Source organism: Numenius arquata, chromosome 26, assembly GCF_964106895.1.
Source record: "Numenius arquata chromosome 26, bNumArq3.hap1.1, whole genome shotgun sequence".
Taxonomy (NCBI): Eukaryota; Metazoa; Chordata; class Aves; order Charadriiformes; family Scolopacidae; genus Numenius; species Numenius arquata.
In genome coordinates, this window is record NC_133601.1 from 5,813,929 (window position 1) to 5,838,695 (window position 24,767).

Consider the following 24,767-nt stretch of genomic DNA (forward strand, 5'->3'; position numbering starts at 1 on the left):
AACTGGGGTGAATGGGGGATGAATGGGGGAGTGAATGGAGGGGAACTGAGGTGAACTGTTGTAGGGTGCTGGGTGGCAGGGGTGGGGGAACAGGATCTTGGGTGAGCACTGGGGGGGTGCAGGGGAGATGAGTGTGGGTGAAATGGGAGGGGCTGAAGGTACACTGGGGGGGCTGTGGGTGAACTGGAAGGGGGGGTACATTGGGGGTTTACTGGGGAGGTGCGTGTGAACTGGTGTGCAGTGCTGGGTGGGAGGGGGGAGAACAGTATCTCGGGTGGGCACTGGGGCGGTGTGGGGGACATGAGTGTGGGTGAACTGGGCGGGCTGTGGGTGCACTGGTGGGTGTACATCGAGAGTGTGCTGAGGGTGATGTGTGCGTTGGGGGTGTGCTGGAGGGGGTATGCGTGCATTGAAGGGTACTGGGGGTGTGGGAGTGAGTGCCTTGGGGGTGTATTGGAGGTGTAGTGGGGGTGTGTGCATACATTGGGGGTGTACTGGGGGGAGGTGTGCATGCACTGGGGCTTTACTGGTGGGGTGCATTGAGGATGTACTGGAGGGGGTGTGCGTGGGGCAGGGTGTGGATATGTGCACTGCTGTCTGTGTGTGCACCCGGGGTGGGGGGCACACAGCAGCCGCGTGTGGTGTGTGCGCACACGGCCTGGCGTTCGCACAAGCGTGTGTCCGTGCACACCCCCTCAGCGTTCAGGGGCATCTGCGTGTGCCTCGGTGTGCTCCTGCAGCTGCCCGGGTGTGCACGCACCCTGCACCCCGTGTCTGTGCCATCACATGCGCATTAACGTGCGCATCCATGTGCACCCGTCAGTGTGTATCCATCAACCCCCCGGCCCGTGGCGGTTCCTCCACCTCCAAGCGTGTGCGCCGCTCCCCGTGCACAGGGAAAGGCTGATGGGGGGGTGCTCGGTGCACCCCAAACCTTTGGGAAGCCTCTCCCTGCGTTATCCCATGGATCTGCCTCCACCATCCCTCCTTCCGCCATCCCACCTCTCTTCTCCAGGCTCCAGCTGGGAATCGAAGGGCTGAAGCCCTGCAGAGACCCGCAGCCGGGCGTTGCAAGGAGCCCTACGAGGGCCGGGGCACGTCCTACGCCCTCCTGGCCCTCCGGAACAGCTCTGGCTGCCCAGATCCCGGCTCCCAGAAGAGCCGGTCTCAGCAGCCCTGGGGCAGGAGTTACCCAACCCGTCTGCCTGCTCCCTGCCGCCCTTTCCCAACCAGTTCTGAGCAGCTCAAACCCTTCACAGCTTTACCTTGTAATATTTCTTTCTAAGTGGTCATTTACATCATTTTTTTTTTTTTTTCAAGGGGTTGAAACTCCATTTCAAAGAGAGAAGGGGGAGAAGCAACCAAAACAGAGCCAGAGAAATGGAGCTGAGACAACCCCGCTGCCAGACTAATTTTCCTGGGTAATCCAGTCCTGCCGGACCCTGCCCATCCCTCCCGAGCTTGGCCGGGGTTTCGGTTAAAGCCCCGTATTGGCAGCTGATGCTTTTTAATCTTTTTCGGTGCGCCTCTATTTCAATTCACCCTCTCATCCAGTGGTTTTTTTTGGTTTTTGTTTTTGGTTTTTTTTTTTTTGCTAAATATATAAATTCTCAGTGGTTAAGATGAAATTAAAGCAGCTTTTAACCTAAAAATACCCGGGCTCATCTGTCCACCTTCCCCATCTGCTGCCTGCCTGGCTGGATGAAGGAAATGACTGTATGTGTAAAACGAGGGGTCTGTCCTTCTGTCCCGCTTGGGAGCTCAGTTCATCTCTGCAAAATCAGTTTATTCAGGGAGGCATATTCCCCAGCACTCAATTTATTTGCCGGATGACACCCTAGCCAAGAAAAGGCAGGAGGAGCAGGTCTCCTGTCACGCGTTCCTCTAATTAGTGCTTGCTTTTAAAGAGATTTTTTTATTTTAAATGAGTTTTTCTAACACATTTCATAATCCCTTTCACGTAATAAACCTCAAAATCTAAATCTTTTCAAGCTGTCCCTCCCAGCTGCTTCCCAGCTGTGTATGGGCTTGTAATAATCTATTGGCATTTAATGCTGCGTTCCTCAGCAAGAGGAAATGGGCTGATTGCAGGGACTGAATTTACAACCGGCTCTAATTTCTCTAATGCGATTCTTTAAAGACGAATGACTGCAGTAATGACAACGTCGGAGCTTGAAAGGAAGGGCCGTGCCCAGCGGTCGGAGGAGGGATGGAGCATCCCGGAGTCCTGGGACCAGCTCTGGGCGCAAGCGGGGCCCAGCTGAGCCATGGCACTGGGAAAATCCCCCCGGAGCCCTGACGCCCCCAAAAGAGAGTGCCGCAAACCTGGCAAGGGCAATACTTTTATACTGGGGAAACGGCGGCATGGCTCGGGATGGGGATACAGGAACTGGGAACCAGATCTGATTTTTCCAGGCCGCTGTGCGGCACGGAGCAGCCAGGATGATCCCCGAGCTGGAGCCGCTCCAGGAGAGGCATTAATTCATCTCAGATCACCTGCCCCGTGATTCATCACTGCATCGGTGCTCTACATAGTTTCCAGCAACGCTTCATTTGACACACACACACACACACATACACATCCCAAATGAATCCATCAGCAGAAGAATGACACCAGTGACCATTTATTTACTTTGCCTGGTCACCCAACGCACCGGAAACCTTGAACTTGGCCGGACCCAGCCCTCGCATGGGGCTGGGAATAGAAAACCAGTCTGAGAAGTATTCTGCCTTCGGCAGCCGTGGGATGGAGTGCGTGACCTTGGGGCTGAGCTCGGTGAAACAGCCTTCCCCCAGCTCTGCAGCAAGAGATGAGGTTCGCCCATCCCAAACTGCTCCACCAAGGTGGAAGGAGAGGGGAGGATTGCACCCTGTTTGGGCTGGGGGGAATCCATCCATCCATCCATCCATCCTACCACTGCTCCTCTGCGAGTGGTCACAGCCCCAGCGCAGACTTCCAACCCAGCCATCCTGAAATGTCTGGCTGCATCCCAAGACCATCCTGCTCCAAGCAGCCATCCCTCTCCAAAATGGCTGGAGGGATTCCGTGCAGTGACCAGGAAACTGGGTGCCCCCAGGCTGGGCCACCCAGAGCTTCTGCAGCCCAGCTTTCCCACCCTCACAACCAGGCTAATCTCCATTATACAGACGGAAGAGGGGAGATTAAATTAGATTAGATGTAGCCACCTAATTTTAGCTTCCTCACATGTTCCAGGGGCTCTGCTCTGGCTCTTGCCTTGCCCTCCTCAAACCCTTTTGCTCCCCTCAAAGCCACGGGGCCACCAGCCAGGACAGGAGGAAACCAGACAGAGTTTGGCTGGGAAGTGGCACCCGGTGACAGTGGCACCCAGTGTGAGTGTGTGATATGTGGAGGTCACTGGACCACTGCTGAGAGGGGACCAGTGGTGATGATGGCCATCCTCCATGGGTGATGGCCACCCACCGCTGGTGATGGCCATCCTCCACTAGTTATGGCCATCCTCTGCCAGTGATGGTCACCCTCTTGTGGGTGATGGTCATCTTCAGCTGTGGGAGCATCTCCATCCCCACACAGCCTTCCCTGCCCAGGGGGACGTTTGTACTAGCAAATCCAGATTGTCCCCTCCACACCAATCTTCTGCTGCAGCCTGTCCCTCTGTCTCCTACCAATTACTGCAACATGAGGTTGATGTTTGCTCTCTGCTGCCTGCCCTGACCTCCCTCATGGCAGTGCCAGCCCCAAGCCCTTGACTTGTCCAGCTGCCAAGGAGTCTGTCAGCTCCATTAAATGTCTCCTGATCTGAGAGGACATCGGATCCCCTATGGGACCAGCCTGGGGTGCCCCGGGTTCAGCCCTGCCAAGCAACAGGGAGAGGAGACATCTGAGCCCCCTGCATTTCCATGAGCAGCACTATCCTCAAAGTTCCAGTAAGGTCCCCAGAGGTGATGTCAGAGCTGGCAGAAGTCCTGGTGGAAAGGATAGTGTCCCCAAAATCTGACATGGCCAAACTTAGGAAAAGCTGGGGACCATCTGGCATCCCAAAGGGGTCCCTAGGGCTGGCAAGGGCTGTGCTGGGCACGGGGCGAACCTGGCACACCTCTGAGGTCAAAAGTCCTGGCCAGGACACAGGATCTTGACTCACGCTGCCCTGTGATGAATAATTCCCGCGTGCGGTACTTTCTCAATCGCAGCGGAAAGAGGAGGTTTCTCCAGCCTCCCCCAGGCACTTTCCTGGGAGCTGGGTCACCACCATGTCCCACGGCGTGGGGCAAGCGCACGTCCCCAGTGCCACCAAACCGGAGCTGGGGCATGAGTGGGGCAAATGGCAGCAGGCAGGCTGCTGAGAGAGCAGGCAGCAGCAGGCAGGGGGATGCTCAGTGCCAGGGGCTTTTCCCTCACCTCCTCCAGGGAACCTCTGAGCTCTGGGTGCGAGCAAGCCCAGGGGATTCGCAGCCCATGTTAAGTGTGCGGATGCCATTTCTATTCCTGATCCAAAGAGTTTGGATGATCTAAAGGTCTCCTGTATTTTCCCCTGCCACACCAGGCTCCCAGAGCTGGGTCTCAGGGGTCCCACCCCGGAGCATGCCAGCAGCAGGGTAACCCTGCCATCACCCAGGAGCCCTGAAACACCCCTGTGCCGTGGCCACATCCAGCTCGGTGCAGGGTCAGTCCTCGAGCCCTGGCCGGCAGAAGCTGGGGGCACGTGGGAAGTCTCCGGCTCTGCCAGGATGCTGGAGGGATCGGCTGCAGAGGTGAAGCAGTAAGCTGCAGGCTTGGGAGAAGCCCAGGGACTGAGCTGGGGTCAAATCCCAAATGCAACCACCCTTGGAGCCTCCCCCTGTGTCAACCCCTGCAAAATCCTTCCCGCTCAGCACCAATGATTGGAGGAAATAATCCGAAACTCAGTATTGAGGAAGATGGGGGTGCATGGCTACGGCAGGATCCCACCCTTTAGCCCTGACCAGCATCCACGTCACCACGGCAGAGCCACGTGCGGATGGATGCACCTCCCAATCCATCCTCGGTGTTTCGGTGAGATGCTGGCGGAGCCAGTGAGGGAGCGAGGAGCTGGGCAGCCTCTTAAAACCTGGAGCACAACGGGGGGACCCCCCATCCCGCAGCTGAGGGGCTCCCGCTCTCCCAGCCCCTCACGCTGCTCAGGTGAAATGAGGAGAGGTTGGAAATGAAAAATAGCTTTTTTTTTTTTTTTATTGCACTTTCCAGCAAAGGTGGTTTTGAAAGAGTGAACAGCTGCCGAGGCACAGCGGAAAAGCTGCTTTTCTAGGGAAACTTCCCAAATGGCGGAGAAACTGCTGGGCAGTCCCACGCTGAGCACAGACGCTCAGCATCCTGCCCGGGAAACGCTGCTGCTCCCTCAGCTGCTTCTGGGGTGGGAAAAGCAATCCCTAACCCTGGCCCGGAGCCTGGCTGTCTCTCCCTGGGAAGCAAGAGCAGAGCTGGGCTCTCCCCTGCACTCTTGCTCACCCACAGCAGCATCTCACATCTCGCCCTGCAGTGAGGACCACGTCTCAAAGCCCCCGCTCACATATTTTTCCTTCAATTCACTCTGCTGGGCAGAAAAACACCCCGAATATTACATCCAACTTTGCTTCAACATCACCCCGCCTGGCTCGGGGCCAGAGGTTTGGGAAACAGCTCTCCTCACCCTTCCATGAATTATTTCACTGGCGTCCGTCCCGTGATCCCCCGTTACCCGCAGCGACTCCCCTTCCGACGAGCGGAATTGGCCTCACATCCCTTCGCACCAGAGCCTATCGCAGCTCTTTAGCCAGGTGCAAGGAGCAAAAAAAAGAACCCAACCCAAATCCACAGAGAAAATCCCCTTACCTGGGTGAAGACTTTGCTGTCCATCCTGGCCATCGCGTGCTCAGACGTCATCCTTGGAGCAGCCGAGCCCGATTGCTGGGACCTTGTGCCCCACGGCGAGCTGGACCAGGAGAGCTTTATCATCTCTGATCCCCATGGAGGAAGGTCCTGCGCGTCAGCCCCAAGTCATTGGCTGGGCACTGCTGAGATAAATATGGGATTTTAGCGGCACTGGTGTAATCCTGGAGCTGTGGAGTGAGCCTGATGGAGTTGCCTGGGATGCGATGCTTAATGTGCAGTGCTGGTGGGTTTGGGCTCCTCCTGGTCTGCACTGTGCTCCATCACCCTCGCCGACACCCCCCGCAGAGCATCCCTCCCTGCCGAACCCCTTTGCACAACAATAAATAGCAGCCCACGGGTGACCCCTGCAATGTCCCATCCCCGTGGGGGTGTGACTTGGCTTGCTTGCCCCCAGCCTGAATTTTAGTGCAGACAGTTTTACTTATGAATCCTCTCTCCTTTTTCCCGGGGATGGAAAATAAAATGGGGAAATTAATGCTGGGGTGGGATGGGTGCGTTTGCAAAGGAGTGTTTGCAAACTCCAATCTGTGCCGGGTCCACATGGCCCCAGTCCTGGTAACACCTGTGGATGTGGTCCCAGGACACCAGGTTTTTCATGCGTGTGCATGTGTGTGTGTTGCATGTGCATGCGCACGTGGGGTATGGACATGTGGCCACCCACATGGATTTTACCCAGCAAAGTGCTTAATCGGGATCTGTGGGGATCTGGCGCGGTGGCTCCTCCGCTTATGCAGAGCTTTGGGCGCCCTGGAGAACCCCCCAAAACCCAGATGAGGGTAAAAAGGGGGTGGAGGGGGGGGGAGCTGCTGGGGTGGCCTACAGCCTCCCCAGCCCCCTGTCTCCATGGCTCTGTCCCTACGTGACCGTGAGCACGTGAGTCCCCTCTCCCCACTGCCGGAGAGGAGCTGCCAAGCAAAGAGGTTTAAGGTTGATGCACTTATTAATTCTATCAAACGGAGATTATCTGGCACGGAGGGCCGGGCAGCACCGGCGATCAGCGCCAGTGTGGTTATCTGGGACGGGCAAGGCAGAACATGCCATGAGGGAGGAGGAGGACGGAGCTGCAGCCCCATGTTTCCCTGTTGCAGGCGGCTGGGTCATGCCAGGGGCTCGAGAGAAGGGGCCAGGCAGGTTTGGGGGAGGGAGAATCCCCACCTGGGCTCAGGCACCACCTGGATGTGCTGAAAGCTAAACCCAGCCCTAAATCTTTGCCCAGCCTTTAAGATCGGCACCTTCCCTTTGCACGGTGCTGTGCAGGTTGGGGAGAGCGAGGCAGAGCAGAGCCCCTCCCTGGTCTCATCCCTGACCCTATCCTCATCCCTGTCCCCGTCCTGGTCCCTGTCCCAATTCCATCCCTGTTCCCATCCCATCCGCATCCCTGGCCCCATCCTGGCCCCTTTCCCTATCCCATCCCTGTCCCCGTCTCACCCCTGTTCCTCTCCTCACCCCACCCCTGCCCCATCCTTGTCCCCATCCCCATCCCTGTCCCCATCCCAATCCCTGTTCCATCCCCATCCTTATCTTGGTTCCTGTCCCCATCTCAGCCCCATCCCCAGGGCACGTGGCCACCAGTGACAGCCTAGAACTCCTCCAGACCCCGGGGTGACTGCAGACGCCCCCGTGCTCACAGCCACACCAGCTGTGATGGTAGCCGTGCCATCAGTCTCTCCCCCGGCAGCCACCTGCCTCGTGCCAGGGGCGGTTTGGTAACACATTCGGCTCACGGAAATTTCTTTTAACTCCAAAAATTCCTCGGACGGAGAAAACTCTGACCAGGACCCTCCCTTCATCGGCCGCCAGCTTTTACAAAAGACTTCTTCAAGCGGGGAAGGACAGAGCCACCTTTGTTCTGTCCCTGCCGGCGCGGAGGAAACTTCTCTGAGCCCTCGGTGCCAGCAGCTTTACAATCCACCTCCTGGCACGTCCGCACTGGGAATCTCCGGGAAAGGGAAAATAAAATTAATTGTGAGCGTTGGGTGGTGGGAGATGTGCCAGGGAGCCAGTGGGGTTGGAGGGCGGGCTGGGGGCACCGCTGGAGGTCCCAGCAGGTATTTGCTCCCCTCCACTCCCCACGCCAGTCCCAGCAGGACTTGAATTATTATTGTTATTTAACCAAGCTGGGATTGTTTCATCTCCCACAGTAATAAAGGGTCGGGGTCGATGGGAGCCGAGCGACGCTGAATCTCATTGCCCAGCCATTCCCACCCCATCCCTGCCGGAATCCCCGTAACAGCGAGGATGGGCTTTATCTGCCAGACCCAGCCAATAGACCCCGTTATTGTCCCTCCTGACTCGTATTTAATGCAGGACACGGCAGGGGTGAGACCTGCCCTTTCCCAGTGTAGGACCTACCCTGGGGACCTCGGTGGGTGGCTGGGGACTGTCTGCACCTCCCCAGCGTGGCACCTCCTGCTTTTCGTTAAACCTCTTTATAATGAGGTGATAGAGGAGCGGCTGGCCAGGATGCAGGCAGGACAGCGATGTTCCCCTGGGCCCACGGGATGCTCCCCAGCCCCCCAGGCATTGCACAGGGAACCCACCTCGCTGCAACCCCCACAGTGTCCGACACCGTGGCTGGGTGCTGACTTTCCCTTGCAAATATGCCTTCAAATTTCCTGCTCGAACAGCTGGATGAGCCGGGAAACCTTGGCTGAGACAGAGCTCTCTGCCTCCCGCCAGAGCATGGTGACGTTTTGCTAAGATAAGGCATTCAGGAGACGCAGATATCAATATCACCAGCAGCGTTGATGGCGGTGAGAGAGATGATTTTATGGCTTTAATGGCAGGATAAAAGCTTTTAAGGAGGCCTTACCGACTGTATGGCAACCCGTGTTACCCCGTTTCCCACGCTGCCAGCTGCAAGCCCCACCTGCAGTCAACTGGTGGTGTCCATGATGAACAGGGCTTGGACTCCCCACAGACTCAAGGACCTGGATCTGCCAATTCAACCACAGCCTGGTGAGGAATCCCGGCTGCACACGATGCCACCAATTCCTGGGTGCAGCTTCCCAGCAGAGCAGGCGTTTCGGGAGGTTTTATTAAGTGTTTTATGAAGGTGGTGCCCAGGATCTGGCCAGCCAACCCATCCTGGCCGCTCATGGGCAGCACGGAGCCAGCACGAGGCCGGTGGCTCCGGCAGGGACTGGCTGCCTCCAAGACGTTTGGGGCCACGCCAAGAAAGATTGGGCTTAATCGCATGTCAACAGCTGCCCCGCGCCAGGATCCGGCCGCGCCGCAGCCCTGGCACCAACCCTCTCCCCTGACCTTCCCAGCACCGACCCCGATGCAGTAATTAGAAACCGCTGGGTAATTTTTCCAGCCTCGTGATAATGGCAAATATCAGATCCCCCCGGAACCCCGGCACTGCTGACTGGGACATGGGCGGGATGGGGTGAAGCTGATGGGATAGAGCCAGCCAGCTCCGGGGAGCAGCCCGGGGACAGGGCTCTGGGACCCAAGCCGGGCTCTTGCTCTGGCCACACTCAGAGTGGGGAAAATAGACATGATAACCGGGCAGCACGTTTGAGCCAGAACGTTGGAAAACAGCCTCAGCCCAAAGCGTTCCCGATGGGCAAACGGCCCCCAGGCTGCCAGGATTCTGTTTTCTGGGAATTCAGCCCCATATGTTTCCCAAGCTCCCATCCCTGCCGGGATCAAAGCAGCGTGCAACCCCAGGGAGGGAAATTGGGGTGAATCCCCCAAAACTCAGAAATCCTGGGGACGCCCTGAGCCTGGGTTGGGGCAAGTTGAGCCCTTTTCCGAACCTCCCAGAGAGGCTTCGCTGCTGGAGGGGCTCTGCCCTTTCCCCTGAGCCTTTCACTTCTGCTCTCCTCTGGCCCCAGCTCTGCGGGGCTGCTGCTGGTTTTAGGGGTCCATGTCCTGGGCTGGCAGAAGCAGAAAATGAGGAAAAAAAAAAAAAGAAAATAAACTCCTGTCTGGCTTTGCAGTATCCTCATCCGCTACAGATTCTCCCCTGTGCTCGCTGCGAGTAGGGGCTGACAACTGTGACCCCTAATAACCATGATGCCTAATAACTTTAACCCCTAATAACTGTGACCCATAAAAAGCATGACCCCTAATAATCATGGTCCCCAATAACTGTGACCCCTAAAAAACATGGTCTCTAATAGCTCTGACCCCTAACAACCATGACCCCTAAAAAACATGACTTCTAAAAGATACGGTCCCTAATAACCCTGACCCCTAATCTTTTCCCCCCCTTCCTGCAAATCCCATTTGCACAAGCAACCCCCGAATCCCTCCATTGCCCACCCCCACAGTGCCTCCACTTCCCATTTTTGCCTTTGATTTTTAATCCACAAAACGGCCAAAATGGGACTATTTTTCCCAGCTATAAAACAAGGGGAAGGGAGCAATCCCCTGGGAGGTGGGGGATTTCGGCAGCCCTCATTCCCCCTCGGATGCTTCCATTGTCCAACAAAAGCAAGCAGGTGGGCACAGCCCTTGTTTTGGGGGCAGCTTTGAACCCACCTGCCCTTGGATTAATTAGTGAGATCCACTTCCCGCCCCCATCCCCCGATCGGGGCAGTAATAATGTGATTATCTGGATCTGGCTGCAGGATAGGGAAGCTCATTATGGAGCATTAAAGAGGGAAAAATGGGTTTTTCCAGGTTCTATTAAAAGCTTGTTTCTCCTCAAGGTGTCTCCGAGGCTCATTTTGGGTTGTTTTTGCAATTTGCTCCCCCAGTCCCTCTCCCCCCCTGGGCAAGGAGGAAAAGGGCAGGATGCCAGCGCTGCCCCAGGGATGGTTTTCAGCCTCCTCCCCCCCCGCCCCCCAAGGTGTTTTCAGCTCTGGGGAAACTGAGGCACGGCAGCCACAGCCCTGCATGGGGGATGACATCCATCCCACACACACCCCATGGGGCACCTGCTCCCCACCAGCAGCCCCCAAGCACCCCTGGGAGAACCTGCCCGAGCCACCCTGGGGGGGGGAGGGGCTGTTCTCCCCCAAAACACCAGAGGGGTGGATGGACAGAGTTTTGGGAGCAGGAAAACCATCCTGGGGATGGGATGAGGTCCCCCCCGGGTGAATAACCCAGGGTGACCACTGGCCTCAGTTTTTGATGGGAGGAGATTTTTTCCCCTTTTTCTGGCTGCCCTGAGGTTTCTGCCGTTGCAGGGACTAACACTGCCATCTACCGAAACGGCCCTCGCCGTTATTAAACTTCTCATCTTTTTTATGTTCCTCACCCAAAAGAGCTTCCCACATTTTTTCGGGAGGCGCGAAGCCTCCCCAACAAACCCCTGTTCCTCCCCAGGGGAGGCAATGCTGGCTGCCCATCCTCGGGGCATCAGGCCTGGTCCCTCGGTGAGGGTCCCTCCTGTCCCCCCGGGGATGTTTTCGGGTCCCTTTTCAAGTCAAGGCTTTGTGGCCACCCACGGGCAGTTGGGGAGCCCAGCTGCAGAGTGGGGAAACTGAGGCACGGCCAAGCCCCCTCCCATCCCCACCCCGCCCCACTCGTTAGCCCCTGCTGGGCCCCACCTGCAGCTCATTGGGCTCCCAGGGTACATAAGGCCCTTTTTTAAGTGGTCTTTCCTCTTTTTGGCTGGCAGCACAGCGCAGTGAGGTTGGGGCACAAGATTTGTCCCATCCCCAGGTATGGGGGAGGCCAGTGGAGCCGGGGGGTGGCCGGCGGGGGTCCTGCTGCCCACCCCGGCCCCTGAGGTGCTGGAGGTGGTGCTGAGCCAACGCTATGGCCCCCTGCCCCGTGCTGCCGCCATCGCCCGCCTGCGCAAGCAGCCGGCCGGGGGCTACCAGCCGGCTGGGGACCTGGCCGAGATGCTGGAGCGACGGCAAGTGGCCAATGCCAAGGAGCGTGAGAGGGTGAGGGGACACCATACCCCCCACCCCCCCCCACCCCCCAAAAATCCCTCTGCATCCCCTCTCCCCCTCCCCCAAAAGCCAAATCCCAGGGGGCTGCAAACAAAATCCCGTTGTGGTGACACCCAGGGACTCCCCAGGGCTGCTCCAGTCGGGGGACATCCCTGAGGTCACTTGGCAGCAGGTTGGGGGGGGGTGGGAATTGACCTTGCCTCTGCATTTGGGGGGTTTCTGGTTTAATCCTCGGGAGCCTTATTCAGTCCTGGGTTCCCCGGTTTAATGCTGGAGGTGGGGGGGAAGGGGGGTTGGTTTAAATCTGGGGGGGTCCCAGCTCAATCCCAGAGAGCCCAGTTTATACAATCAGAAAATGGGTTTGGTGGGAATCCTGGGGGGTGGTCCCCAGTTTAATCCTGGAAGCTGGGGGAGGGTTTAGTCCTGGGAGGGCCTTGTTCAATCCAGGGGGGTCCCCAGTTTAATCCGTGGGGAGGGGGGTGTTGTGTAATGCGGGGGTCCATTGCTGTGTATCTGCACGGGGCGTCACTCCATTTATTCCCCCCCCCCCGGGCAGATCAAAAACCTGAACAGTGGCTTCTCGCGGCTGAGGACCCTGGTGCCCCTCGTCCCCCGCGACCGCAAGCCCAGCAAGGTGGACACCCTGCGAGCGGCTGCCGAGTACATCCGCCTGCTGCGCCTGGTGCTGGACGAGACAGGGGGCTTCAAGGTATGGGGGAGAGGGGGGCACCCCGAAATAGAGACCCCGCATCCCAAGCCCCTCCTCTAACAGGTGGGGTGGGTTTGGGGGGGGGGGGGGTGTGTGAACCCCATTTTCTTGCTTGTCGTTTTTGAGTATGCAATTAATTTTAAAATTAAAAATAAATTGAATTATTATTCCAGGGGAGGGTGTTATTCCTCAGCTGAGGGTCCAGAGCATAACACACCCTCCCCCACCAAAATACACCCCCCAAAATATCAATTTCAGTGATTTTTAATTCCCCTTTGCCCTTTCCTCCCGTTTTCCCAGCAGCAGGACACTGATGCCGAGCAGGAGACTGGTGACAGCAGGCAGGGGGACCCCGGGACTTGGCCCAGCAGCATCCCCCCGCTGTGTCCGTGGGGTCCCCCTGTCCTGCCTGCCTGCCCTGGGCTACCAGAGGAGAGTGGGGGACCGGTGAGTTGGGGGTCAACCCTGGCCAAGGCCGAGGGGGTTGGGTGCACCCTGGACTGGGTGGGTGGGGGCTCCCTGCAAGGCCCATCGGTGCCCACGCCCACGGGCTCAGGATTTTTGGGAGCCCCTGGTTTATAGTGACATAAATGGGGGGGTGCTTCAAATCAGCTGTTACCCCCCCTTCAAAAAAAAAAAAATCCAAAGGAGTCTAAAAAAATCTTTTTTTTTTTTTTTTTTTTAAGGTTTTTCCAACCAATCCCTAAAAAACAGGGGTGTCCTGCAGCAGAGACCCGCGGGGGACCCGGTGTGACAGCCAAGTTCAATACTGCTCCAGCATCGATTTTTTTTTGGGGGGGGGGGGGGGAAGGCGTGCCTCCTGTCACAGGCTGGATCCAGCCCCCCTCCACCCCCCCATCCCATTAAACCCAGCGCCCCAACCTGCCCTGTCCCCAAAATGGGGGGGGTATCCACCACCCCTAAAACGCGGTGAGGAGGCAAGAGCTGTAATTAATTGCTCTATGCAAATGTAATTAGCACTTGGCAGCGCCGCTCCTTCCCCCCGCCAGGTACCTGTTTATTTAACCCGGCTCCCAATTAACGATCTCGCAATAAAATGGGGGGCTTGGGGGTGTCTGTACCGGTTCTGTGTGTTTCCCCTCCCTGTTTATCGGCACCGATGGAGTTTCCCGGGGGGGTCCGTGGGCTCCCCCCGCCGTGGGTGGGGCGGGGCCACGCGTGGCGTGTCGGCAGAGGGAGCTGGACCTGCGCGGGGGGGGGAGCCTTTGTCAGGATGCTCTGAGGAGGAGGAGGTGGGTGATGGCAGCATCCTCCCGGCCGCAGCAACCGCGGCGAGGGTGGGGTTTTTTTTTTGGGGGGGGGGAGGTAGGACCAGCTGGGTGTGCCCCCCCCTTTCCCTTCTTTTGTCCCCCCCCCACCTCCAAGCGGGCTGCATGCAGATATGGGGGGGCTGCAGCTCATCCCACCTGCCCCCCCCGGTTTTTATCCTCCGACGGCCGCGGGTACCCGACGCCCCCCCTCCACTTCCTCCCTCCCGCCCCCAAATCCATCCATGGGGGGGGGGGGGGGGGCAATGCTGGAAAACCCCTCGCCCAAAAAAATAATTCCCTATTTATTTATTTTTTTAATCCTCATCCGCCATCCCTGCGGCTGCCGCAGCGGCGCTGGGTGCGGCGAGGGCGGAGGCGGCCGGGGATGCCTGGGGGGGGGGGGGGGAAGGGTGCGGTCTGGGGGTGTCGTCGCCCCTCCTTCCCCCCCCCCCCTCCCCAGGCATCAAGTGAATGTGTAAGGGCCATTAGATGCCCCTCTGTTCTTTCCCTCCTTCTCCCTGGGGGGGGAAAATCCTGCTGGGATGCTCAGGACCTCGCCGCTGCCTGGCTCTCGCTCTCCGGGCCGGGGGCCACCGTGGGGACCCCCCCCCACCCCGGGAATTTTAGCTTGGCAAAGGCTCCCCGCTTCCCTCTGAGCCAGGTGGGTCTCGGAGCAGCAAACCCGGGGTGTGTGTGTGTGTGTGTGTGTGTGTGTGTGTGTGTGTCAGTCACGGGGGGGCTGCGGCAGGTGGGGGTTCTGCTTTTGCATCGGCAAAAGCGCCGAGCGATGGGGTGGGGGGGGCTTTGGGAGCGGGGGGGGGGGGGGTTCGTTGTGTCCCCTGAAACGCACCACAGCGTTGACACGAATTCAGAGTCGGGTGTCACTGGTAATGCTCCCACCAGTGCGCTGAGCTGCCCGTTCTCAGCTGCTGCTTACCTGGGGGGGGGAGGGGACCTATGTTGGGGGGGTGCACCTACCCCACCCCCCCTCGGCCAGCCCCCATATTCTGAGGGGGGGTGAGCAGTGCCCTGAAATGCACCGCGGTGTCAACCCCTCGATGGCGCGTGGCCTCAATGGGGAGCTGGGTGTCACCTCTGCAGCTCCCATCAGTGCACTGAGCTGCCCGTTCTCAGCTGCTGCTTTCCCGGGGGGAACTGAGGGAGCCCCAGCGGCGCAGGCCGGGGGGGGGGACACACTCCCCCTTAGTCCCTGCTGCCTGCCAACTCATCACACTGATGGGTCGTGCCCTCGGGCAGGGCGGGGGCTGGCTGGGGCTTATCTATGGGGTGCAGCTGGGGCTATTTTTGGTGGTTTCTTGGCAATCTGTATTTCTGGAGGGGGTGAGGGTGGCAGGGACTGACACCGTCCGTCTGTCTGTCCGTCCGTCCATCCAGGATGAGCACGGCCGCCAGCCCGGAGCCCCTGCCCTCGCCCCCCGCCCCCGGGCCCCGCTACTTGGAGCGTTTGGCCGAGGAGGACCCCGAGTTCCTGCGGGCGCGGAACATGGCGGCTGACCTGCGCCAGGACTTCAACATGATGGAACAGAAGAAGCGGGTCACCATGATCCTCCAGAGCCCGGTGAGGAGCGGCGCCTCTTGGGGACCTGACCCTGTCCCTCTTGGTCCCCAGTCCCATCCCTCCTGTCCCCAACCCATCTCTCTTCTTTCCAACCCCATCCCTCCTGTCCCCAAACAAATGCCACCATGTGTTGGCTTGAGGCACATCCCCACCTGGCTGGTGGTGCCACCACCGTGCCACCAAGCTGGTGATGTCACTGCCACCGAGCCTGTGGTGCTGCTGTCACTGAGTTGCCAGTGCCACCACCGCCACCATACCACCAAGACAACGGTGTCGCTGACACCAAGCAGGTGGTGCCACCATCGCTGTGCCACCAAGCCGGTGGTGCCACTTCCACCAAACTGGTGATGCTGCCACCACTGATCCAGTGGTTCCCCCCACCCCGATGCCACTGGGCGGTCTCTGTTTGGTCACCGTGTCCCTTCCCCGGGGGAGGTGACGACAGTGGGGGCCGGGGTGTCGCAGTCTTTCAGGGAGGAGCTGGAGAGCCTCATCCAGGAGCAGATGAAGAAGGGGAACAACTCATCCCACATCTGGGCGCTGCGGCAGATTGCCGACTTCATGGCCACCACGTCCCCCGCCGTCCTGCCCACCTCCCCCATGGGTATGGCCAGACCCGCCAGGGGCTTTTGGGGGGGGGGGGGATGGAAATTCAACAGTTTGATGAAATTCTTGAGGGTTTTTCCTTAATTTGTGGAGTTGTAGGTGAGAAAACTTCTCACAGGGCTCCATTTTCTTGTCATTTCTGGTAGAAAAGGTGGGAGAGGGTAAGAGGGGAGTGGGAGGATTGGGGACCATGGGAACGGGTGGGGGGTGTCACTCTGCAGACCCCAGCTCACCTCCAAAACCTTCTCAGGGGCCACCAAATGTCTGGGGGGGCCACCAGGCCTCGGGGACCTACCAAACATTTGGGGGGCCACCAAACCCGGCTCCGTATTCCTCTGCTCCCCCATCCCCGGGGAAGCCCCTGGGCTCGGGGGAATCAAAACCCACCCCTCGCCATCTCGGGCTCACTTGGGGGGGGGGGGTGTGGGGGGGGGTGGCGTGTCCCCAGGGCTGACGGCCGTCACCCCCATCAACGACCTGCACGGCCCCGACGCGCCGGCGCTGGCCAAGGGCGAGCGGCTGATGCGCTGCAAGGTCGGCAGCATCCACCGCCTGCTCGACCTCTACGGATGGGCCCAGCTGGGACACGCCGCCGTCACCGTGAGCACCCCGACCCCCCCCGGGGGGGGGGGGGGGTGAGGAATTTGGGAGGGTTTGGGGGAGTGTGTGAGGGGTGCGTTGGGATTTTTAGGGCTTTTGGTTTGTTTTTTTTTTTGGGGGGGGGGGAGCTGGGGTTTTGGGGGGTTTTGGAGGGGGTTGGGGTTCTTTTGGGGGGGGTTAGTGGGACTTTGGGAGGGTTTAGGGGGAGGAATTGGGTTTGAGGGGGAGTTTTTAAGGGGGGGATTGGAGAGTTTTGGGGAGTTTGGGGGGAATGGTTTTTGTGGGGGTTGGTGTTTTTTGAGAAGTAGGGCTTTGGGGCTTTTGGGGGGAGATGGGGGTTTGGGGAGTTTTATTTTGGGGTTTTTTTTTTAGGGGGGCTGGGGGGTTCTTTGGGGGAGTTCTTTTTTGGGGGCCAGGAGTTGGGGTTTTTTGGGGGGACAGGGGATTTGGGCTTTTTGGGGGTAGTTGTGGGTTTGGGGTAGTTCAGTTTGGAGGGGCTGGGGGGGTTGGGTTTTTTTGAGGGGAGTAGGGGTTTGGGGCTTGGGGGGGGCGTTGGGGGTTTGGATGCTTTAGGCTTTTTTGTGGGTTGGAGGTTCTTTGGGGGAGTTGTTTTTTTGGGGGGTGGTTTTTTGGGGGGGACAGGGGGGTTGGGCTTTTTGTGGGGAGCTGGAGTGTTGGAGGTTTTGGGCTTTTTGGGGGGATTGGGCGTTCTTCGGGGGAGTTGCTTTTTTTGGGGGGTGGGGGGTTGTTTTTTGGGGGACTTGAGGGTTTTTGGTGGGGCAGGGGTGTTGAGGGCTTTGGAGTTTTTTGCAGGAGTTGGGAGGTTCTTTGAGGGGAGTTGGTTTGGGGGGGTTGGTTTTTTTGAGAGGGTTGGGGTTTTTTGGGGGGTGAGGGTTTTGGGCTTTTTTGGGGGAGTTTGGGTTTTTGGGGGGGTTGAGGGTTCTTTGGGGGAGTTGCATCTTGGGGGGTTTGTGGGAGCTTGGGTTTTTTTGGGGGGGCGGGGGCTTTGGGGGTGATTGGGGGTTTTGGGGGGTTCTTTGGGAGGACGGGATTTTTGGAGGGTCAGGGAGGTTTGGGAGGATTGGGGATTTTTGGGGGTGTCTTTTTGAAGGGTGTTGAGATTTTTGGGGGGATTTGGGGGATTAGGTGGGTTTTTATTGGGGGGTGTTTTTTTGTTTTGGTTTGGTTTTGGTGTGGGTTTTTTTTTTTAAATATTTTTATACCTTTTTGGGTGTTTTCCTGGCACAGCTGCGGGTCAGCAAGGAGCAGGAGCATTTCTTGGTGGCCCCGCAGGGGCTGGCGTGCAGCGAGGTGACAGCAGCCAGCCTGGTGAGCGTGCCTCTGTGTGTCCCCATCCCCGCTCCCAGGGGCGGGACGACGGGACACCCAGCCACCTCTGAACCCCCAAATCCCCCCTCACCCCAAGATCAAGGTGAACGTGCTGGGGGCCGTGGTGGAGCAGGGCAGCACCAGCTTCGCCCCCGACGCCCGCAGCTTCAGCCTCCACGCTGCCATCTACGCTGCCCGCCCTGACGCCCGCTGCATCGTCCGCCTGCACACGCCGGCCACCGCCGCAGTAAGATGATTTGGGGGGGCGGATTTTGGGGGGGACTAGAGGGGTGGGAGGGGTATCGTCACCCTGCCTGCTCTGCCGCAGGTGTCGGCCATGCGGTGCGGCGTGCTGCCCATCTCCCGCGCCGCCCTGCTGCTGGGGGACGTCGCCTACTTCGATTTCCGTGGCGAGGTGGAGGACGAAGCCGATCGGGTTGAGCTCCAAAAATCCCTCGGTCCCACCTGTAAGGTGAGGGTATGAGGGGGACATGGAGGGAGGGGGTGGTGGCGAGGGCCACCTCTCTGTCCCCGTCCCCTCCTTGCCCTGCTGACATCCCTTCTCCCCGCACCGGGTGCTGCAGATCCTGGTGCTGCGCAACCACGGGGTGCTGGCGCTGGGCGACACCGCCGAGGAGGCCTTCTACAGCATCTTCCATCTGCAGGCGGCCTGCGAGATCCAGGTGAGCGCAGAGCATGCACCGAGCTGTGTACGGTCTCTGCTGACAGCACCATACCCCAGGAGCATGCACTGAGCTGTGCCAGGTCTCAGCCACCAGCACAGTGTCCCAGAACTCACACTGAGCTGTGCCAGGTCTCAGCCACCAGCACAGTGTCCCAGGAGCATGCACTGAGCTGTGCCAGGTCTCTGCCACCAGCGTGGTGCCCGGGGACCATGCACTGAGCTGTGCCAGGTCTCTGCCACCAGCACAGTGTCCCAGGAGCTCACACTGAGCTGTGCCAGGTCTCAGCCACCAGCACAGTGTCCCAGGAGCATGCACTGAGCTGTGCCAGGTCTCTGCCACCAGCATGGTGCCCGGGGACCATGCACAGAGCTGTGCTGGTTCTTCACTGCCAGCTCTGTGCCCCAGGAGCATGTACAGAGCTGTGCCAGGTCTCTGCTGCCAGCGTGGTGCCCTGGGACCATGCACTGAGCTGTGCCAGGTCTCTGCAGTCAGCACAGTGACCGGGATGGGATCGACCAGCACAGACCCGCTGCTGCAGGGGCCGTGGCAGGTCAGAGGCCGTTCAGCTGCATCAGCTGTGTCTCCCTGGGCTCGCCCATAGGTGTCAGCGCTGGCGAGCGCGGGCGGCACGGAGAACCTGATCGTGCTGGAGCGCACCAAGCACCGGCCCCACGAGGTGGGCTCAGTGCGCTGGGCCGGCAGCACCTTCGGGCCCATGCAGAAGAGCCGCTTGGGCGAGCACGAATTCGAAGCCTTGATGAGGATGCTGGACAACCTGGTGAGCACCAGTTGATGCCAAAACATGGCAAACTCCCCCACTATGCACAAAATTATCTCTTTTTATCCCTATGTTATTCACAACCAAGTGCTTTTTGCCTTTCCAGGGTTACCGCACGGGCTACACCTACCGCTACCCCTTCGTGCAGGAGAAGAGCAAGCCCAAAAGCGACGTGCTGATCCCTGCCACGGTGACGGCCTTCATCTTCGAGGAGGATGCGGCCCCCGTCCCCGCACTGCGGCAGCACGCCCAGAAGCAGCAGAAGGAGAAGACGCGGTGGCTCAACACCCCTAACACCTACATGAGGGTCAACGTGGCCGAGGAGCAGCAGGGCAGCGCCGGCAGCCAGAAGACGAAGACAACGGTGCGGGGCCACTGCAGCATCCCGGGGGGCCATTGGGTTAATTTAGGAAGGGGTCTGGGAATGGCATCGGCTAGATGGATGGTGGGGGGATTTTTGGATATCAAAAAAAAAAAACCAAAGGCAGACAAGGGGGATGTTTGGGATGTTATCCCACCAAAATTTGGTGAGCAGAACCAACCAGGGATCCTCCAGAAGCGAGAAATGCTTCATTTAGTGTCTGTCTTTAACACAGGCTTTCCGTTTCACCGCTATTTCCTGCCCTGTAATAATATTAATTTTAAAATCCCATCTCCCCACCCCAGGGGGCTGAGCACCATTAGTCTTACTGGGGTCTCTCCTCTACACAAGATGCATTTATCGAGGTCTCCTCTCCCCACAATGTGTATTTATCGGGGTTTCATCTCTGTGACACGCAGTGGCTGAAAGCAGATGAGGTGGAAAAAGGCAGCAGCGGGACCCCCATCCGAATCGAGAACCCCAACCAGTTCGTGCCCCTCTACACAGACCCGCAGGAGGTGCTGGAGATGAGGAACAAGGTACCGGCCCATCCCAAAAGCCCCAGGGCCTTTCGGACGTGGGTGCCAGGGTCTCAGCAGACCCCGTGGTAAGGAGGAGGCTTTTTCCCCCCTCCTCACTCTGCATCTCGCCTACAGATCCGGGAGCAAAATCGCCAGGACGTGAAGTCGGCTGGACCCCAGTCACAGCTGTTGGCCAGTGTCATTGCCGAGACCAGCCGCAGCCCCGTAGGTCACCCCATGTGCCCCCGGGACCATCCAGCCCTTGCCGGGCTCCCCGGCATGTCACTGGTCAGGGGGTGACACCACTCCCTGGGGGTGTTTCAGTCCACAGAGAGCCATCTGGGGGACGCAGAGGCCAAAGAAGCATCCCGGGAAGAGGCACCCCCGGAGCCAGAGCCCCCGAACCCCTTCAGCCAGCTCACCGACCAGGAGCTGGAGGAGTACAAGCAGGAGGTGGAGAGGAAAAAGCTGGGGCTGCAGGGTAAGAGGGGTATGGCGGGGAGCCCCCGATCCCAAATCTCCTTTGGGACCTTGGGGCCAGTACGGTCTCTCTGCCGGCAGGCGAGAAGGACGCTGCAGCCGAGGAGAGCCAGGCGCCCTCCGCCAAATCACCCCCCAGCTCCCCACCACAGAGCCCGGCCCCGACGCCTGCCCAGCCCTCGGAGGGTGAGTGGGCTGGTGAGCGCCCGGGGTCACCAGCCAAGCGGAGACGAGGAGCGGGAATGAGGGTGGCTGTAGCCAAACCCTGCTGAAATGTAGATAAATGTCACCCCTGGGTCCCTTTGCTTTTCCCTGGGGAGGGTCCCCGCTGTGGTGGGGTGAGCACCAGTGGGGATTCACGCTGCAAAGGCATCAAAGCCGCTGCTTGCCTTCAAGGTGGGAGGACATGAGTGTCTGCTGGTGGCTTTGTGGGACACCTCGCTCCCCTCCTAATGTGCCCACGGGTGCGATATTCCCATTATTATACATCCCCAAGTGCAAATTTGTCACCGACAAACTGCGGCGGGTCTCAGGGCGTGGGAGAGGGCAGCAGAAGCGCGCGGCTTCTCGCTTTCTCATCGTGTCTCATGGTGTCTGTCTGTCTCCACAACGTCTTCCTTTCTCTTTCCTCCACGTGTGGCTTTCCCCCAAGGAGTTACCTCTGAATACTTGTCACCGTAGTAAGTACGGAGAGGCCATCCTCGAGCCTCGCTGCGGGCGGAGGGACGCGGGTGACCGTGCTCTCCGCTAGCTCGCGGTGACCTTGCTCTCCGTGGCCCATTTCGGACATGCTCCCACACGGAGCGGTGCCCCGCTCAGGGTTTTGCAGAAGGAAATGCCTTGGGTCGCCTTGTTGTCTTTCCCACTCGCTTTATTTCCAGTGGCAAGGCTGGGATGGAGCCAGCTGCCCTCCCCACCTGCCTTTCCCCAGCTCTCCATCCCACCATCGCTTGTCCTGCAGGGAAGGGGGGGGAAGGCTCAGGAAAGCAGTGCCTGTGGCAGGAGCGGATCTCTCCATCCGCAGGGGCCAAATCCTGCTCCTGCCCAGGTCAAACTGGCGAGTTGAGGGGACGAGGAGGGGATTAAACCTCCAATGCCCCAGCCCTCACCTCTCTGCTTTCCCCTTACCAAGGTGACAAGGCAGCGGATGGCGGGCAAGCACCGGCCGATTCCGCTGCTGAGAAGGAGTTGCCGGCAGTGGTGAATGGGAAGGATGAGGAACAAAGCACTGAAGAAAGCCTGGGAAAAGAAGTGGGGGGCCGGACGACCTCCCCCGCCAATGCTGACCCAGATGCCCCCAAGGAGAAGGAGACAGTGACCAGCAACCCCATCTCCCCCGAAGGTTCACCCTCCAAATCGCCTTCCAAGAAGAAGAAGAAATTCCGGACCCCATCTTTCCTGAAAAAAGGCAAAAAGAAGGAGAAGATCGAATCCTGAGTCTCTTCTGAGGCCTCCCGCCGCAGCGGCAGCCAGGCACCGCTCCGGACGGAGGCGCTGAGGCGGAGGGACGGCTCCTGCGTCATGCGTCTGGCTGAGGCGCAGCCGAAAACCCTGGAGGCGAGTTGTTTTCTGGGTACTCCTGGCACGAGGCACCTCGTCCCTCCTGTCACCCGCTTTTGGAGACGGTCACCAAGGTTTATGAAGATTGTGGCCCCTGTTTGCTGCTTGGGGAAATACCCGCTCCTCCCACGAGCTCTCCCTTCTCCTTCCCGCGTGGGCTGAGGGTTGTTGGTTTGTTTTGTTTTTTTTTTTTTCCCCACCTGCTGCTTGCAGAGCCCTTGTGAAATGTGGGGATCCACTTGGTTTGAGGAAGAAAAAGGTGTTTTGTTGGTTTTGGGGTTTTTTTTTACCTTCTGTTTCAAGGTCCGCTGGAATGGTGCTGGCTTCACCCCCGGCTAAAATTGTTTGCCGCTTCACCGTGGGGAATCGGATCAAGCTGAACGTGGAGGGGGTTGCTCTCCCCGAAGGAGAGGCTGAGGCAGTGGGCCTGGGAGCCTTTCCTTCCCGGATCGTAATCTTCCTCTCCCTGGGGCCGGAGAGCCACTTTCAATTCCCTTCTCCTGGTGCCACTGTCTCAAGTATGCACCATCCCAGGATTTCACGCTGCCAGGAAAGCTCCTCGCCGCACCGCATGAACCACGCCTGAGAAGGGAGAAGAAAAGAGCCTCCGGGAATTGTCTGTGTTATTTAAAACTGAGCAAAACTTCACTCACTAAGTGCTACTTCGGGATGAACACACGCTGCCAATTCACTTCAGCCAGAGGCACTGCCGACGCTGCCACCCCCCTCCCCACCACCATGGCATGGCCAAGGCTGTGCCAGGTCTCTGCTCGCGCCGACCCCGGGCTCAGCGAGTGCCCCTCCACATGCCCGAGGCCAGATCGTTGCTTTTCCCCAGCTCTGGACTCCCAAGCACAAGTTAAAATCCTCCCTGGCGTTCCCTTCCCACCCAGCCTTGCCTCCCCACCTCCAGCGCTCCCTCCAGTGACACCACCATCGTTACACCCTCCCGGCCGTTCCCAAAGGGAAGAAGAAAACCAGGGATGCCCATTTGCCTCGCAGCTGCTCCGATGCTGGGATTTAGGGGAGAAAACCGATGGGATCAGCCCCCATCCTCCCACAAGCCCCAGAGGTTTGCCGTCTGCCTAGGTCCTGCGCAGGCAGCGCTGCCTGCGGGGATGGGGCTTCCCTACCGCAGCCCAAACGTGCACCAGGTCCTCTCCCCTGGGCTTGAGCTGTAGCTGGGGACCCCCAGAACTCCTCCCTCTGAGGACACTGGGTTCCTCACCTCAGTATGATTTTTCCACATGCCACCACCCTGCTTTCAAAGCCTTGAACTGCTGCGAGGCAACTCTTGGCTTTTGTTTTCCCCTCCGGCGAAGGTGAAAGCCTGGTGGCAATTTTGGGGCAGTAGGGCACAGTCAGGGAGTGGGGCGCAGGCAGCTCTGGGTCGAGGAGAGGAGGGTTGTAAAGGCAGGTTGGTTTTCTTTGCAGGGCTGCGATATGGGGCGTGCCAAGCAAATTCTGAATCAAAAAGTAAAACGTAAAAAGCAAAAATTGCAAAAATACACACCTGGAGCCCCAGGGCCGACCTCAGCCTGGTATTCAAGAAGAGTGTTTGTCCTGTCTGATGTCAGCGCCGGGGTCAGAGCCACAGGTCCCTATCACGCTCTTGTAAAGACCAGGGGGACCCTGAGCTCCGAAATTCACCACCTGTGACTGATGGACCAGCCCCGTGCTGGTGCCTATATTTAGAGTCTATTCAGCAGACAGAAAACGCCAGCTCTGTAACAGTTTCCCATGGGGTGTTGTTTACTGCCACTGATTTTAAGGCTCTTTGAGGCCATTTTTGTCATCTGGCCCATCCCTCTGCACAACCCTGGCTGGGAAAGCCCCCGCAGGGGCAGCTGTGTTGCCTCCTTCAGACAGCACGGTTGCTCCCATGGCAATTACCTGAATTACAGCACTGCCACATGCCCCACCACTGGATCGGCTGCAGCCCCTTTTTCTCCAAGGGTCTGTCCCCAGGGGCTTCATGACCCCTTTTCTCTGTGGGCCATGGCCTTCACAGGGGAGACAGGGATTTATTTCCCTCCTCTGTGGCAGTCTGGTGTGCATTAGGTGTGTCTAGTGCAGCATTGGGAAGCGAGAGACACCGGTGCCTTCAGCAGGGAGGCAGGCTCAAATGGCCACCGTTGTGATGTGCGTCCTCGCCTCTTAGCTAGAAGAAAACAGATACAGGATCACATCAATGCCACAGCTTCCCCAGCCGTTAGGGCATCCCCAGGACCACTCCTCCAGATAATTTTCCCCCTCTCCCTGCCAGTGTTTTGCTGCCAGCTGCTCACAGTCAGCCCCTGGGCTTGCTGCTTCCTTCTCACCTCCTTTAGACAAGACTGCCTGGGTGCAAGTGCCCCAGGCCAGGCCCTGGGTGTGGGTTTTGGCAGCAGGGAGGCAGGGACGTACCCCTGGCTGCGAGGCAAACCGTTGATCTGGTACCCCGAGAGGTGCCAATCGCTGCCCACAGGCCTGGTGCTCGTCGCCCTCCATATTTACACCCTCAACTGAAGAGAGGAGAGATTTCCATCTTCGGCCACAGATCCAC

At 58.8% G+C, this 24,767-nt stretch overlaps 2 protein-coding genes across 4 annotated transcripts; both read left to right on the plus strand.

Moving 5' to 3' along the window:
- Positions 1–11,508: 11,508 nt before the first annotated feature.
- FIGLA (folliculogenesis specific bHLH transcription factor) lies at positions 11,509–12,511 on the plus strand. Its single transcript, XM_074164101.1, has 2 exons — positions 11,509–11,733; positions 12,299–12,511. The coding sequence occupies exons 1-2, from the start codon at positions 11,509–11,511 to the stop codon at positions 12,509–12,511; spliced, it is 438 nt and encodes a 145-aa protein (XP_074020202.1).
- A 2,607-nt stretch (positions 12,512–15,118) lies between these two features.
- ADD2 (adducin 2) lies at positions 15,119–23,757 on the plus strand. 3 transcript variants are annotated; one of them, XM_074164287.1, is made up of 14 exons: positions 15,119–15,301; positions 15,767–15,905; positions 16,356–16,507; positions 17,756–17,836; positions 17,934–18,083; positions 18,165–18,308; positions 18,421–18,519; positions 19,124–19,300; positions 19,407–19,664; positions 20,081–20,200; positions 20,318–20,407; positions 20,507–20,663; positions 20,744–20,848; positions 21,795–23,757. In XM_074164287.1, exons 1-14 carry the CDS (start codon positions 15,119–15,121, stop codon positions 22,097–22,099), a joined length of 2,160 nt encoding a protein of 719 aa, XP_074020388.1. In that variant the 3' UTR covers positions 22,100–23,757. The 3 variants fall into 3 exon arrangements, with proteins under 3 accessions (XP_074020388.1, XP_074020387.1, XP_074020386.1); XM_074164286.1 differs by having other exon boundaries at positions 20,507–20,672; positions 21,795–23,751; XM_074164285.1 differs by having other exon boundaries at positions 21,765–23,751.
- Positions 23,758–24,767: the final 1,010 nt, after the last annotated feature.